This window comes from Ochotona curzoniae, unplaced genomic scaffold (genome assembly GCF_017591425.1).
Source record: "Ochotona curzoniae isolate NIBS_2020 unplaced genomic scaffold, NIBS_Ocur_1.0 scaffold_2453, whole genome shotgun sequence".
NCBI classification, from domain to species: domain Eukaryota; kingdom Metazoa; phylum Chordata; class Mammalia; order Lagomorpha; family Ochotonidae; genus Ochotona; species Ochotona curzoniae.
This window is the reverse complement of record NW_024467094.1, coordinates 16,226,277-16,239,887: the sequence shown is the minus strand read 5'-3', so window position 1 is coordinate 16,239,887 and position 13,611 is coordinate 16,226,277. Positions and strand designations below refer to the sequence as shown.

The 13,611-nt window shown below is 42.7% G+C and overlaps 1 protein-coding gene across 4 annotated transcripts in view; it reads left to right on the top strand.

Moving 5' to 3' along the window:
- Window positions 1-13,611, top strand: part of MYO1D (myosin ID) — a 301,304-nt gene that overhangs the window by 81,439 nt on the left and 206,254 nt on the right. For all 4 annotated transcript variants that reach the window (XM_041001600.1, XM_041001597.1, XM_041001598.1 and 1 more), the window contains exons 2-6: window positions 3,726-3,934; window positions 6,988-7,081; window positions 10,107-10,272; window positions 11,885-11,938; window positions 13,429-13,524. In XM_041001600.1, the coding sequence (XP_040857534.1) occupies window positions 3,726-3,934; window positions 6,988-7,081; window positions 10,107-10,272; window positions 11,885-11,938; window positions 13,429-13,524 (619 nt within the window). The remainder of the gene's footprint in view (window positions 1-3,725; window positions 3,935-6,987; window positions 7,082-10,106; window positions 10,273-11,884; window positions 11,939-13,428; window positions 13,525-13,611) is intronic.

Genomic DNA, 13,611 nt, shown 5'->3' with positions numbered 1-13,611 from the left:
AGAAAACTCAGGAGTGACAGAGAGCTGGCGGCCGGGAGCCAGGTGCTAACCTGAACAGCTCTTTATTTAAGTTCTTCATTGAGGAGTTTGCTGTGGTGACCTTTGCATGTACGGCCAGGCTTTTATTCTCTTACCTGAGAAACAATATTGTAATTATTTATTTATATTTCACTTCCCTGTTCTTTAATAAATTTTTAAGAGAACATTCATTTGGGCCCAGGGTCTGGCTCAAAGTAGAAGTAAATAAGTATGTGAAGAATACATTATACAAGTTTGTCTTGAAGGATATGCACACAAAGGTTGTGGATGTGCCTTCTGTAATTGCTCTAAATTTTTTTTCAAAGGTTCATTTATTTTTATTGGAAAGGCAGATTTACAGAGAGGAGGAGAGACAGAGAGAAAAGTCTTCCATCTACTGGCTCATCCCCTTAGTGGCCACAACAGCCGGAGCTGAGCCAATCTGAAGCCAGGAGCCAGGAACTTCTTCTAGGTCTCCCACACGGGTGCAGGGTCCCAAGGCTTTGGGCCGTCTTCGACTGCTTTCCCAGGCAACAAGCAGGGAGCTGGATGGGAAGTGGAGCAGCAGGGATATGAACCGGCTCCCATTACTTGCAAGGCAAGGATTTAGCCACTAAGCCCTCGCACCAGACTCTCCCACCCCTTTTCTTCAGACTGATTTAAAAATTTTTTTAATTTGCTACTATAAAGAGAACAGATTTCATGTATTTCATAAATACAAATTAAAATAACCTTACCTCCTAGTCTCCATCTTTTCTCCTTTATTTTGTATTTCCTTAATTTTTGCAAAAACGTACTTTCACTCTATAATCACAGGCTTTTTGGACTCCTAACCATGAGGTTCAACAGGTACGCAGCAGAGACCACTGTTCCAAAGGAGTTTTCTATATTAACTACTGTGTATCAGAGAAAACGCAGTGTCTGTCTGCGAGTAAGAGATGGTGTCAGCCCCGTTGTCCTTTGTGACAGTAGCTGCAGCGCCTCCTGGAGGCAAACGGTGCAGGTGGCAGACTGTCCACCAATTGCTGTTAAAGCATACATTGGCACCATCTAGTGGTGATTTTTAAGACATAACCAAATGGAAAGTTTCAAAATACTAGAGTCAGATGAATTTCAACATTTTGTGAGTTGCTGAAGGATTGTATTTAGCTTAGCAATATTCTGCTGAGCTTATGACAGTATCTCCTTGTTAATAGTTACACCTGCAGCAATTCTATATGTGTATCTTAATTGTATTTTAAAAGCATGCCTAGAGGTTTTCATAAAATGTTTTATTAGAAATAAACAATTTCAGAATTTCCATTATGAAATAAATTACATTATTGGACAAGCTTGCGATCTTACAACAGTATTCTAACTCGTGTGTTACTTGCCATGTCTCTTGGTCACAGAGTTTCAAACTTATGAAGTCATTTTCCCCTAACATTCTTTGGCTCCTTTCCCTTTTTTTTTTTTTTTTTTTTTTTTTTGCTGTCTGGACAGTGGCTTTGGAATCTAAAGAATCCTGACCTCTAATCCTTTTCCTTAGCAATACCTGCTTAGCGTGCACTGCAGATGTCCAGTTAAGCCAGGAAGACCGAGGTGATCTTTGGCTTTTCATTCATTTTTTTTGGGGGGGGGTGTCTTTGAGCATGAGCTGTGTAGACATGTTACTTGGAATTCATGTCTACACAGGCCGAGAATTGGATTATGATGATTAAATTTATTATGTGCAGAGGTTGCTGTGATTTTAGCATCCCTGTTAACAAAATAAAAGCAGTTATTTAAAAAATCTCCCCAAAGCCTACCATAATCAGAAGGATAAGATTAATTGCCTTTTGTTAAAGTGTTTGCTCGATGCCAGAGGGACAGTGGGATGTAATTATTGCCATTTTGCTGATGAGGAAGAAACACTCAAAGGAGGCTAAAGAGGTCTCACAGGCTCTTGCTGTGATTGGGTTTGTAGTGTGGGCATCCAGACCCAGGTGTGCAAGAATCCAAAGCTGGTCCTTTATGAGCCACATACGTGGCAAGGCCGTGCCTAGGAAAACCACATAGACAAAGGGACACAAAACCTTAGGCAATTAATTCTCCTATTTACTTACTTTCATTTGTACTCCTATTTATTTGAAATTCAAAGTGAGAGAAGGGGGAGATCTTCCATCTGCTGGTTCAATCCCCAAATGCCTTCAACAGCCAGGGCTGGGCCAGGCTGAAGCCAGGAGCCAGGAACTCCATGCCGGGCACCACATTAGCGTCAGAGACCTAAGTACTTGACTTCCCAGAAGGTCCCTTAGCAGGGAACTGGATGGGAAGCAGAGGTGGGCTCAGCTGCAGGCACTGACGGGGTTGTGCAGATCCCAGAGGGCAGGCCAACTACTGCGCCCTAACACCCACAGCTCTGGCTGCAGTACAGCCTAACTCCTTGATCGAATCCTGCTTTTCATTTTTTTGTTGACATTATCAGCATGTCTTGGACAATCTTGATAACCAGCTTCAAGGAATTTTAAGGACTGTCTTTTGGTCTCAAGTGCACAGTTATTTTTCGGCCCTTCTGACTGTGGGGTCTTGAGACGCTCTGCGGAGCAGCAGTTGGGGACATCGGCACTCTTTTTGTTCAGCTCTTGGGAACAAGATACAGACACAGCTGCCTGTGCCTCTCAGCAGCTAGAGCACGTTGGAGGCACTAGTTCGTGTGCGTGGAGAGGACCAAGCGCTGGATCACATACTATGCACGCAGTGCGAGTAAATGGCCTTTCTCCATTTTACATGGAAGTGTTTCCTTTATAACTGTAGACACATAATTGTCATGTCAGGCATACTGAGACTTTTCCATCTTTTTCCTTTGGTCGTGGCCTCTTTGCTCCTGTGCACCTGATCTTCCTCCATGCATACCAACCCTGTGCGGGGATGCGTAGCCCGTGAAGTGTGCTCCTGCATATTTTTTTCCCACTATGTGCTTGCTTATGCAAGTAGAGACCTGTAGATGTATATAAATAGGGTATCATTTCACCTTAATCTTGTGGGTTACAAATGAGATGATTTGTATACTTTTTAAAAATACACATTCCCCCCCCCCCCCAATGAGCTCGCCCATTCCGGAGAATCTTCCTTCTAGAAATAAAAGCACCATCTTCCGTGCTTCCGTATCTGGGTGTTTCCTAAGGTGCTGTTCATTGTAGGAGAGGGAAGAGGAATCCGCGGATAAAAGATAATATGTCAACATCGTGGGACTCTGGGCGGGAACACACACACACACACACACACACACACACACACTTGGATTTACACCAGGTGTCTGTTCTGCCTTTCCCCTAGAGTGGTTTTACTGCAGTTATTCCTTCGCACCGGTTTAGTGGGACTCCGAGAGAGATGAATGTTCATGAACAGGCCTGTTTCTAGTTGAAATGATGCTGAGCAGTGCAAGTTCAGCTTTTAACTTTTCCTTCGGGAGCTCTGAGGTTGTCCTCACCTATTTTCAGTTTTGACCTGTGATAACCCTTCTGTATTTTGAAAACAAAATCCCCAGCCTACAGCAAATTAAATCCTTCCTTCTTGCCTAGCAGATGAAGGCGTTCAGCCTTCAGGTTGTCCCTTAAAAGCAGAGAACCAAGGGCATGTCAGGTCAGAAATTATTTCCAGAATATTTGGGACCTGCTGGGAATGAAGGAAAGAAACACTGTCTCTGTGTAACCAGAGCTGTATTTTTCCTTCTTTGTCTTACTCAGATTCGAGAAGGGGCGCATCTACACCTTCATCGGAGAAGTTGTGGTCTCGGTGAACCCTTACAAGCTGCTCAACATCTACGGGCGGGACACCATCGAGCAGTACAAAGGGCGCGAGCTGTACGAGCGGCCGCCGCACCTCTTCGCCATCGCGGACGCTGCGTACAAGGCGATGAAGAGGCGAGCGAAAGACACCTGCATTGTGATATCAGGTGTGGCTCCAGGGCTGAAACGTTGAACTCACTTGGTACTCCAGGATCCCAACAATGAATTAATATTTTTTTTAAAGGATAGAGAGCTAAATAATTTATATATATATATAAACTTCTTTTAAAAGTATTATCATCGTTCTATGATACAGTTCCATAGACCCTGGGATTTCCTCTCCCCGCTCCCCGCCCTATCTTATTGCTGTATTATTACTATATTATTCCCCTTATTACTATAGCATAGCTCATCATAAACAGTCACATGTTCATCTTTGCGGGCATGGACAATCTCATAGGTTATATAAAAAAAGATGATAAACATCAAATATCCGATTGCTTGTGCTGATAACCTTTAGGACGTGGTTGACTAACCTGTACCTATTACACTTGGATGGCTTGCGGTCAGCTTGCCCACAGAGCTGACGTGGGTAATGCTGCCTCCCGTCTCACTGCCTCGAAGTGCTGAGGGAAAATGTAGCAGCAGTTAGTTTGAATAATAACAGAATAAAGCCAAGAAAGTAAAATATTCAAAATAATTCAGAACCTGACTGGTGCTTGAGAGCGAGTGCAGTGGGATGTGGGGGTTCGGGGGGAGGGGGAGACCAGAAGCAGGCCTTGATTGCTGAGCGCAGGGCTGTGACGAAGAGCCCAGCCAGGAGGGAGTCACCCCCAGAACCCCTGGGCCAGAGAGCTGGAGCTGAACCACTGGGTCCAGCTGTACACTGCTGGGACTCTGATTTAGCGATACCAAGACAAGAAAAACATCTCCCCACTGACCCAGGGCGGCCACTCCCAAACTGTGGGAATTTCTTTTGGTGCTAATAATACTTCACGGTTGGTGTTGTTCGTTTTATACTTTTGAAAACACTTTTACGACTTTTGTTCCGTTTGGCTAGCGAAACAGCTCCCTCAGTAGTGTGTGAAACAGTTTCCTCCATTCTGCATGAGGGTGTAGAGTCAGGAGAGCTAGGTGACTTAGCAATGGAGATAGGCAATTGTATACAAGGACTACATTTTATTAAAACAGATTATAAAAGCAATGCTGTCTGCTTACAAAACTGGACAGCAAAGTGGTAACACAAGTGTGTGAGGTCAAAGCAAAAACTCCCGTTCCCTCCCAGATCCCAGGGGTAGCACCTGCTGACAGTTGAGTATTTATCCTTTTAAACATTTTCTCTGCATGTGCAAACATATATAGTCTCACATGCATATTTAATCATCAATAAATGTATAATTGTAGAATTAAATCCTACAGATTGAGCAGCCCTTGTCTGAAAATTCGAGATCTTGTACCTTGGGTGGAATATTCCATACCAGATCTCACATAATGAGTTACAGTTAAAACACAGGCACCCTGGAAGTACTGTGTGTAGTTACCGTCAGGTATATGAGGTGTGCATAGAACATGGAGGTATTGTGTGTTCAATCTGGGGTCCCACCTCCAAGATATCTTACTACTCAATGCAAATATTTCAAAGTCTGCAATCTGAAACACTTCTAGTCCTAAACACTTAGGATAAGGAGCACTCAGGCCTGGCGCAGTGGCCTAGCGGCTAAAGTCCTCGCCTTGAACGTGCTGGAATCTCATATGGATGCCGGTTCTAATCCCGGTAGCTACACTTCCCATCCAGCTCCCTGCTTGTTGCCTGGGAAAGCAGTCGAGGACGGCCCAGAGACTTGGGACTCTGCACCTGTGTCGGATACCTGGAAGAAGTTCCTGGCTCCTGGCTTTGGATCTGCGCAGCACCAGCTGTTGCAGTCACTTGGGGAGTGAATCATCGGATGGAAGATCTTCCTCTCTGTCTTTCCTCCTCTCTGTATATCTGCCTTTCCAATAAAAATAAATAAATCTTTAAGAAACAACAGGATAAGGAGCACTCAATGCATTATCATATAGAGCAGTCATCTTCTCATCAGACTGCGTGTACAAGTGTATTCTCTTTAACATGTGTAGCGTTCTGTTGAAATAGCTCAGTCATCATTTGTTTGCTCCCATCTCTCCTGATGGGTCTATCATAGCTGATTTTCAGCCATACCATATGGTAGAGTCTACAGAAATGGCTTTAAGAATTAAAAAATTATCACATTATTTGGCTATGTTAGTACTTTTTAGTATTTCCTTTAGGGAAACTTCTACAGTGTTTTTAATTATTTTTAAGATTTTAATTATTTTTACTAGAAATGCAGATATATAGAAGGAGACAGAGAACAATCCTCCATCCGCTGGCTCACTCCCCAAGTGGCCACAATGGCCAGACCTGAGCTGATCCGAAACCAGGAGCCCAGAGCTTCTTCTGGATCTCCCACACAGGTGCAGGGTCCCAAGGCTTTAGGCCATCCTTGACTGTTTTCCCAGGCCACAAGCAGGGAGCTGGATGGGAAGTGGAACATCTGGGACATGAACTAGTGCCCATATGGGATCCCGGCATTTGCAAAGCAAGGATTTAGCCACTAAGCTATCATTGCTGGGCCCTACGGTGTATTTTTTTTTAAGCCAGATAATATGGACAGGTACTTCTAGATCGATCCATTTCCACTGCCCCTAAATCAGTGACAGCAACTGTCATCCTTTTTCTGTGGTGCCTGTGCCTGGAGTTCACTCTTTTGTTTTTCTCATCAAAATCACTCTAACTGTACTTTTGTAAAATAACTATCCTATTTTAGGATGAAAAGAAATTCTGCTATGTAAAATGAGATTATGTGAATTTTACTGTGGCCATAGTTGAAATCAATTCGTATTTTCTACTTGCCTTAGGAGTCAGCACTAAGTACTAAGGAATAAACTGAGGAACTAGCTTACTACAAATTGTCAAAGTTAATTTTGATGTATAGTCTATTTGTCATTTTATTTCAACAGTCTTACACTTTTGAACGTGTTTGCATCTGTTAGAAGCAGTACAGTACAGGATATAATGAGTCAAAAGAAGAAAAAGAAAGAAAAACAAAACAGTACAACGCGAGGGGTTTTAAATAAGTAACGACACCTCTTCTATTACGAATCAGTTCGCTGTTGATTCACATTCTCACGTGAAGCCTTGCACACTTGTTCACCGCAGGGGAGAGTGGAGCTGGCAAAACGGAAGCCAGCAAGTACATCATGCAGTATATAGCAGCCATCACCAATCCCAGCCAGCGGGCAGAAGTGGAAAGGTAAGAGCTAATTGCTAGTGTGGACAAACCGTGACTGGTGCTGCGTCTGCTAGACAGACAAGCCCAACCCTCACCTCTGCTAGGGGTCCAACATTTCTGACAATTCTCCCACTCTGATTTTCTGATCGTATATTGTCTCCATACTTCCATTTATATTACTGTGTCTATTTCTGGATTTCTGTTTTAGTAGGAACATAGTAATTTTTACTTAATTACAAAACACATGAAAAACTTACTCTGAAACAGTTTAAAATGTCGCTGTTCTGGTTGCTAGCTGCTGACTTAACGATGGACAGCAGAGCTGTTACAATGGACGCTGGCAGGCTTTGTGTCCCTGCTCGTACAAGGTTCTGTGTTTTCTTCCGTACCAGGGTTTCTGTTGTTTTGCTTTTCAATTGTATTCTGACTAAAGCCTGACTCTAGGTGGGAAAGCCTTGCCTTCCTTTTTTTGCTACAACCAGAAACCACTGAGAGTGCAATTCTAAACAAGGTTGGTTTTCCCGGAGTGTTTCCTGCCCTACCAAGCTGCAGCTCACAGGAAGGCGAGCGGTAGTGTTGGTCTGTACTGTCTAGCATTCACAGCCGAGGTGGAGTTTGCACATAGTATTCACTTAATAAGTACATAAAGGAACGAGTGGTTGTAAAGCAACCCAGCCTGGTTTTCTTGTATGATATTCCCTGCTGTTTTCCTAGTTGACTGTTCGGTGTTTGTTTATCAAGCAGTCGCACCTTATCTGCATGCCAGTCTTTAGTTATATAAACAGGAAGAGGCCTAGTGACTAAAGTCCTCGCCTTGAACACGCTGGGATCCCATATGGGCACCGGCAGCCCCACTTCCCATCCAGCTCCCTGCTTGTGGCCTGGGAAAGCAGTCGAGGACGGCCCAAAGCCTTGGGACCCTGCACCCGCGTGGGAGACCTGAAAGAAGTTCCTGGATCCTGACTTCGGATCAGTGCAGTACCAGGTGTTGCAGTCACTTGAGGAATGAATCATTGGACGGAAGATCTTCCTCTCTGTCTCTCCTCCTCTCTGTATATCTGAGTTTGTGATAAGAATAAAATAATTCTTTAAATAAATAAACAAACAGGAAGAAAGGAATCAGAGCTGGTGTGACAGGATTCAAGCTCAGCCATCCAACTGAGATTGCTTCTTTTCATAACTGAGTGTTTTCCTAAATTGTGACCTGTCCTCTTTCCTGATTATGACTTTGCGATCTAAGTCAAGTAGTTCTTTTAATTTCGCTAGAAGCACAGGAGAATAACAGAGAATCAAATTACCCTGAGTTGAGCTAATGTAAGGCATATGTAAATTTATTAGTGTTCCACAATCATGCCTGACTATGGTTTTACAATTTTCTTTTAAAAGCAAGTGGTCCTACCCTCCCCCTGCACACAGACATTCTGAAAGTCTGCCTTCACTTTTAGAGAGACAAGGTTAAAGGGTCACTCCCAGTGTTAGAGGGGAGAAGAGTGAACCAGCTCTCTCGGGAGGTTTCAGAATCTGGAGTTATTCTATCAGATGTGCTTCTATTAGAGGAGTTTGCTCAGTTAAATAGAAGCGAGCATATAGAATTACTGTGAAGCTTAAATGTATAAACTGGGAGAAAGTTAGCCTTCACGGAGTGAAGAACGCATTAAATGATTATAAAGGAGAGCTTCCACATAGCTTCAAACAAAATAATGAGCAGCTCCAAAACTAATGAAGACCAAATTTATGATGTGTGGCTAACTGCACTAAAGTACCATTCCTCTGGGTTTAGACAAGGACAGGTGTCTCCCCGTTACCATGGGCTCAACCAACCTTGGATTGAAAATACTGCCGGGGGTGGGGGTGCAGTGGGGGGTTGGCTACAGTTTTTTTCTTTGTCTTTGTTCTCTGAACACTACAATGTGAAAACTCTGATAACACTTAGGTTGTAGTAGGTGTCATAAGGAACCCAGAGGTGATCCAAAGCCTATGGGGAGATGTGAGCAGCCCTCCAGCGTTTCGTATCTCCAAGGGACACACAAGAGGACAGTTGTTTAAAAGCTGTGTCATTCTTCTCTGTCACCCGTTTCTTCCCCGCCCCCCCCTTTAGTATATAAAAGGGTACTTCAGAAAGTTAATGGAAGATGGAATTAAAAGATGTTTATTTTGGTGCAGAATAAACTGGAATCCATCCATAGTTTTTTTTTTTTCATAGTAAGCTCCATGAAGTTATTGAAAACCCCTTGAATCCTTCTAAGTCTTTTTTCTTTTTGTAAATATTTAAGAGAGAAACCAAAAATTTCTTTATTAAGTTGAAAGTCTTCTAAAGTCTTACTTCGTCCACCCCATCAACCTCAGCCTAGATAACCATAGTAGGGTGTGTTGGTCCCTGCAGATGTTTTTTAAACATTTACTAGCACATGTGTGCACACACACCCACAAATATATGCAAAGATCCGGCAATACGTATGATCTTGCAACTTGGTTTACATGCATTCATATTCAGGGTGTATTTCCAGGTCAGCATGTGTTGATGTACCCAATTTTTTTTAAGGACCTGGGTAGCGTTTTGTGTTTAAAGATTTATTTGTTTTTGTTGGAAAGTCAGATTTAGAGAAGGAGAAACAGATCTTCTATCCACTGGTTCACTCCCCAAGTGGCCTCACCAGCTGGAGCTGAGCCAATCTGAAGCCAGGAGCCAGGAGCTTCTTCCAGGTCTCCCACACAGATGCAGGATCCCAAGACTTTGGGTCATCCTTGACTGTTTTTCCCGGCCACAAGCAGGGAGCAGATGAAAGTGCAGCAACCAGGATATGAACTGGTGCCCACCTGGGATCCCAGCCTATATAAGATGAGGACTTAAGCCACTAGATTATTAACATATCAGGCCCATTTTGCTCTTATCTGTTCCTACTGTTGGCCATTTAAGTAATTTGTGCTTTTTTGATATGGTAAATAGTGCAGTACTCAGCATCTCATATAAATATGCATGTGTTTTAGGAAAACTCAGTTTTTAAAGAGTTTGGTCTCTAAAACTTTTCATTTCTCTCTGTTAAAGAGTGAAGAATATGTTGCTGAAGTCCAATTGTGTTTTGGAAGCTTTTGGAAATGCCAAAACCAATCGTAATGACAACTCAAGCAGGTTTGGAAAATATATGGATATCAACTTTGACTTCAAAGGAGACCCTATTGGTGGACATATCAATAACTACTTACTGGAAAAGGTAAATTTGCTTAATTCTGATTGTAATATCTATAAATGCCAAATGCCAATTAGGTCCAGCATTGTGGCATGGTGGGTAAAGCAGCTGCCCTCAACTCCAACATCTTATATGAGTACCAGTTCACGTCCCATTTACTCCACTTCAAATTCAGCTGCCTGCTAGTGGCCTGGCAAAAGCAGCAGCAGGTGACACAGGTTCTTGGGCCCCTGCTACCCATTTGGGAGATCAAGAAGAAGCTCCAGGCTCCTGGCTTTGTCCTGGCCTAGTTCTGGCCCTTGCAGCCCTCAGGTGAGCGAATCAGCAGATGGGAGACTCTGTCTTCATATGTTTCTCCCTCTAACTTTGACTTTCAAACAAATAAATGCATCATTTTTTTTTTATTAAAAAAAATACTTGATTATAGAATTTCTTCTATTTCTTCAACATAATGTTTATTTCTCTCCTCCCTCTTCAATTAGCTTTCTGTAATGCACTCTTTTTGTATTGTCTTATTAGTCTGTAGAGTTACGTTGACAAAGTTATCAGTTTTGCAGATACAGATTTAGGCGTTACGGGGACACGGAAGGGGTGGGTATCCTGTTGCCATCTTCTAGGTAAGAGTTAGCATGAACCAGTCTAGAGCCAGTCAGTTCTAGTCTTACACAGATTTTAATTTGAATTGTTTTGGATTCTCATTTTCTTCCACTTCTACTTGTTCACTACTCTGTAGTAACTTGTGTATGTTTTGTGATCTTATATCTTAATTATGAAGCATTTAGTCACTGAGAATTAGGCCCAATTTCTAGAAGATTCCGATTAAGACCTTCCTCTTGGGACTGTGTCCCAGCCAGCCTTAGCAATGACTGAAGCCAGTCGTAAGAGAGCAAATGGATTTCCTTCACCCAGTTTTTACCATGAATCTTGCGCCTCACAAAGTCACGTCTGCTGCTGAGTCTTCTCAGGTCTGAGCTGGCATTCTTCCTCAGTTCAGGGTTTCCCTTCCCAGTTCATGTCACAGCATCCTTTCTGTCAAGGTAATTTGTACCGAAGTCTGATAAGTAGATGTTATGTTAGAGTCTGTTGAAGATACAAAAGAAATTCTAGGTATTACAGGCCTTTTTCTCAAAATATTTTTCAAAGTATTTCATGGACCTGTCTTGTGTACATACATGATCAGTCAAAAGGATCCCCTGTCTTCCGGGAGCAGCTAAGGCTAGAGTCCCTAGAGACACATCTGGCTGAGCTGATTTTATTACAGGATGTAAAGCATTGCTCTCTGAAATGCCAGCAGTCCCTGGGGAAGGCAATGTTAAGCCTATTCCTCCCTAGAGGTTCCTTCCTAGTCCCTCTACCTCCAATCCCTCCCCCTCACCAAATTCCGTATCCAGGCTACCGGGTAAACGAGAACATCAAAATAGCTCATTCTTCAGAAAGTTTTGGGACCTCTGTTTTAACCAGTGGAAAGGAGCAGGAAACCGCAGGGAGAAGACCTAGTTTTACACGAGCGCCATCTGTGGGATCCTCAGAACATTGAAACGCACTGTATGCATAAGATTTTGTAACAATGTGGCTTCCATTTCATTCTAGGAGCACACTTTCAGATTAATCTTTTTAATTTTTTTTCCCCCTATAGTCCCGAGTGATTGTACAACAGCCAGGAGAAAGAAGCTTCCATTCTTTCTATCAGGTTGGTAATCTATTATGTAGATAATTAATCATTTGCTCATTTGTGCAGAAATGAGTATTTTTGTTTTTTAATATTGGGCTCTTCTCTGGCTTATTCCTCCCTTTGCTACGCATACACACACGCTCTCCCCTACCACATTATTAGCCGTGCTAATATTTGCATGATGTTAAAACAAAAGGAACAGGGTTAGGATCAGACACATCTGGCTGCTGGACTGTCGTGAAGAGCCAGTGTGTACCAGCAAGATGACTGCTGTGGTCGAGCCTGCGCCATCACCTGCATTGCTTTGTAGCACATAACAGCTTAATGACTGCATGCAGTACATTCTAAACATGTTAAATTAATTTTTTATTTTAATTGGAACTGTTTTTCCCACCTTTGGGGGTTCTAGAAATGGGGATGCAAATTTGGTGTGCTTTGCACATTTAGCCTATAAAACAAGTTGGTTAGCTTTTAAAAAATAATCAGGATTTATACATTCAAGGGAGAATGGTCTTCTTTATCCTATCAAAATATAAGAAAAAAATATTAAATACCTCTTTAGGGAGTGCTTTTGCAATGTAAAGCAAAATCTTTTTAACAGTCTTCCTGTTGCTAAGTCTACACTCAGGGAACAAGTTTGGTACATTGTTATAATGTTTTAAGGTCTAGGACATTGTGAACCAAGGCTAATAAATGAAGTGTGTGATGAAATCAAGCAAGATCAGTGCCCCTGTGTACACTGCCTCTGAAGCTGACTGAGTGTTGATGACACATTGGAGTGCAGCTCACACCAGTTCATTGTCTTGTAGGTAATGCTTCAGTCGGCACTACCCACTGGTGCACACAGTTTCTATTCTGTTTGGCTAGAAAATCCGTTGTCAAAGTCTACTAACTAGTCCTTTTTAAATAAACTAAATCCTGCGTTTGATATAGAGAATTTAAACTATTCTACAAAATATGAGAGTTCTGTGTTTTCCACAAACTCTTCTAACTCTTCCCCATTTGAATGAGTGTATGCAACACTGAGTCGTGGTTGTCTTCCTGTCCTCCTTGCCTGAGGTTCCCAAGGCTGGTGAGGACAAGTTCCTGTTCCCAGTGTGACCAGGCACGTGATTGTCTGCTGGGGCCTTTTACTCCATGGCAATGTTGACTTTTTCTAAAATCTGAAACACACCGGTATTCTGTTGTTGTGGGGTTGCCTGCAAGTGGCCACTCTCCAGCATGGGGTCTCACTTCACAAATGACATATCCAAAGCCGGAACTTTGCGTTTCAGGGGTGTGATGACTGAGCTGTGACTTTCAGGGTGGTTTACGCTCTCCATCACTGAAGACACTGAAACCCGTTACTTATCTGCAAGGGGAAGAATGTTCTTCAGTGCTGGAAGCAGAAAAGCCGAGATGTATAAATCCCAGAAATTGAATACTAGCCAGATTAGCGCAGGTTTTGGAGTGGTTTATTAGATTCAGTGTGTCTGTTACCAATTTTCTCCTAATTGAATATTTTTCAGCTTCTGCAAGGAGGTTCTGAACAGACACTGCGCTCTCTACATCTCCAGAAATCCCTTTCATCCTACAACTATATCCACGCAGGAGCTCAGCTAAAGGTGAGACTCGCCTGCTCAGAGAAGCCATCAAACACAACCTTGAATAATAATCTGTTGGAGCTTGCTGCCTTTGAGCAAATCAGTGTT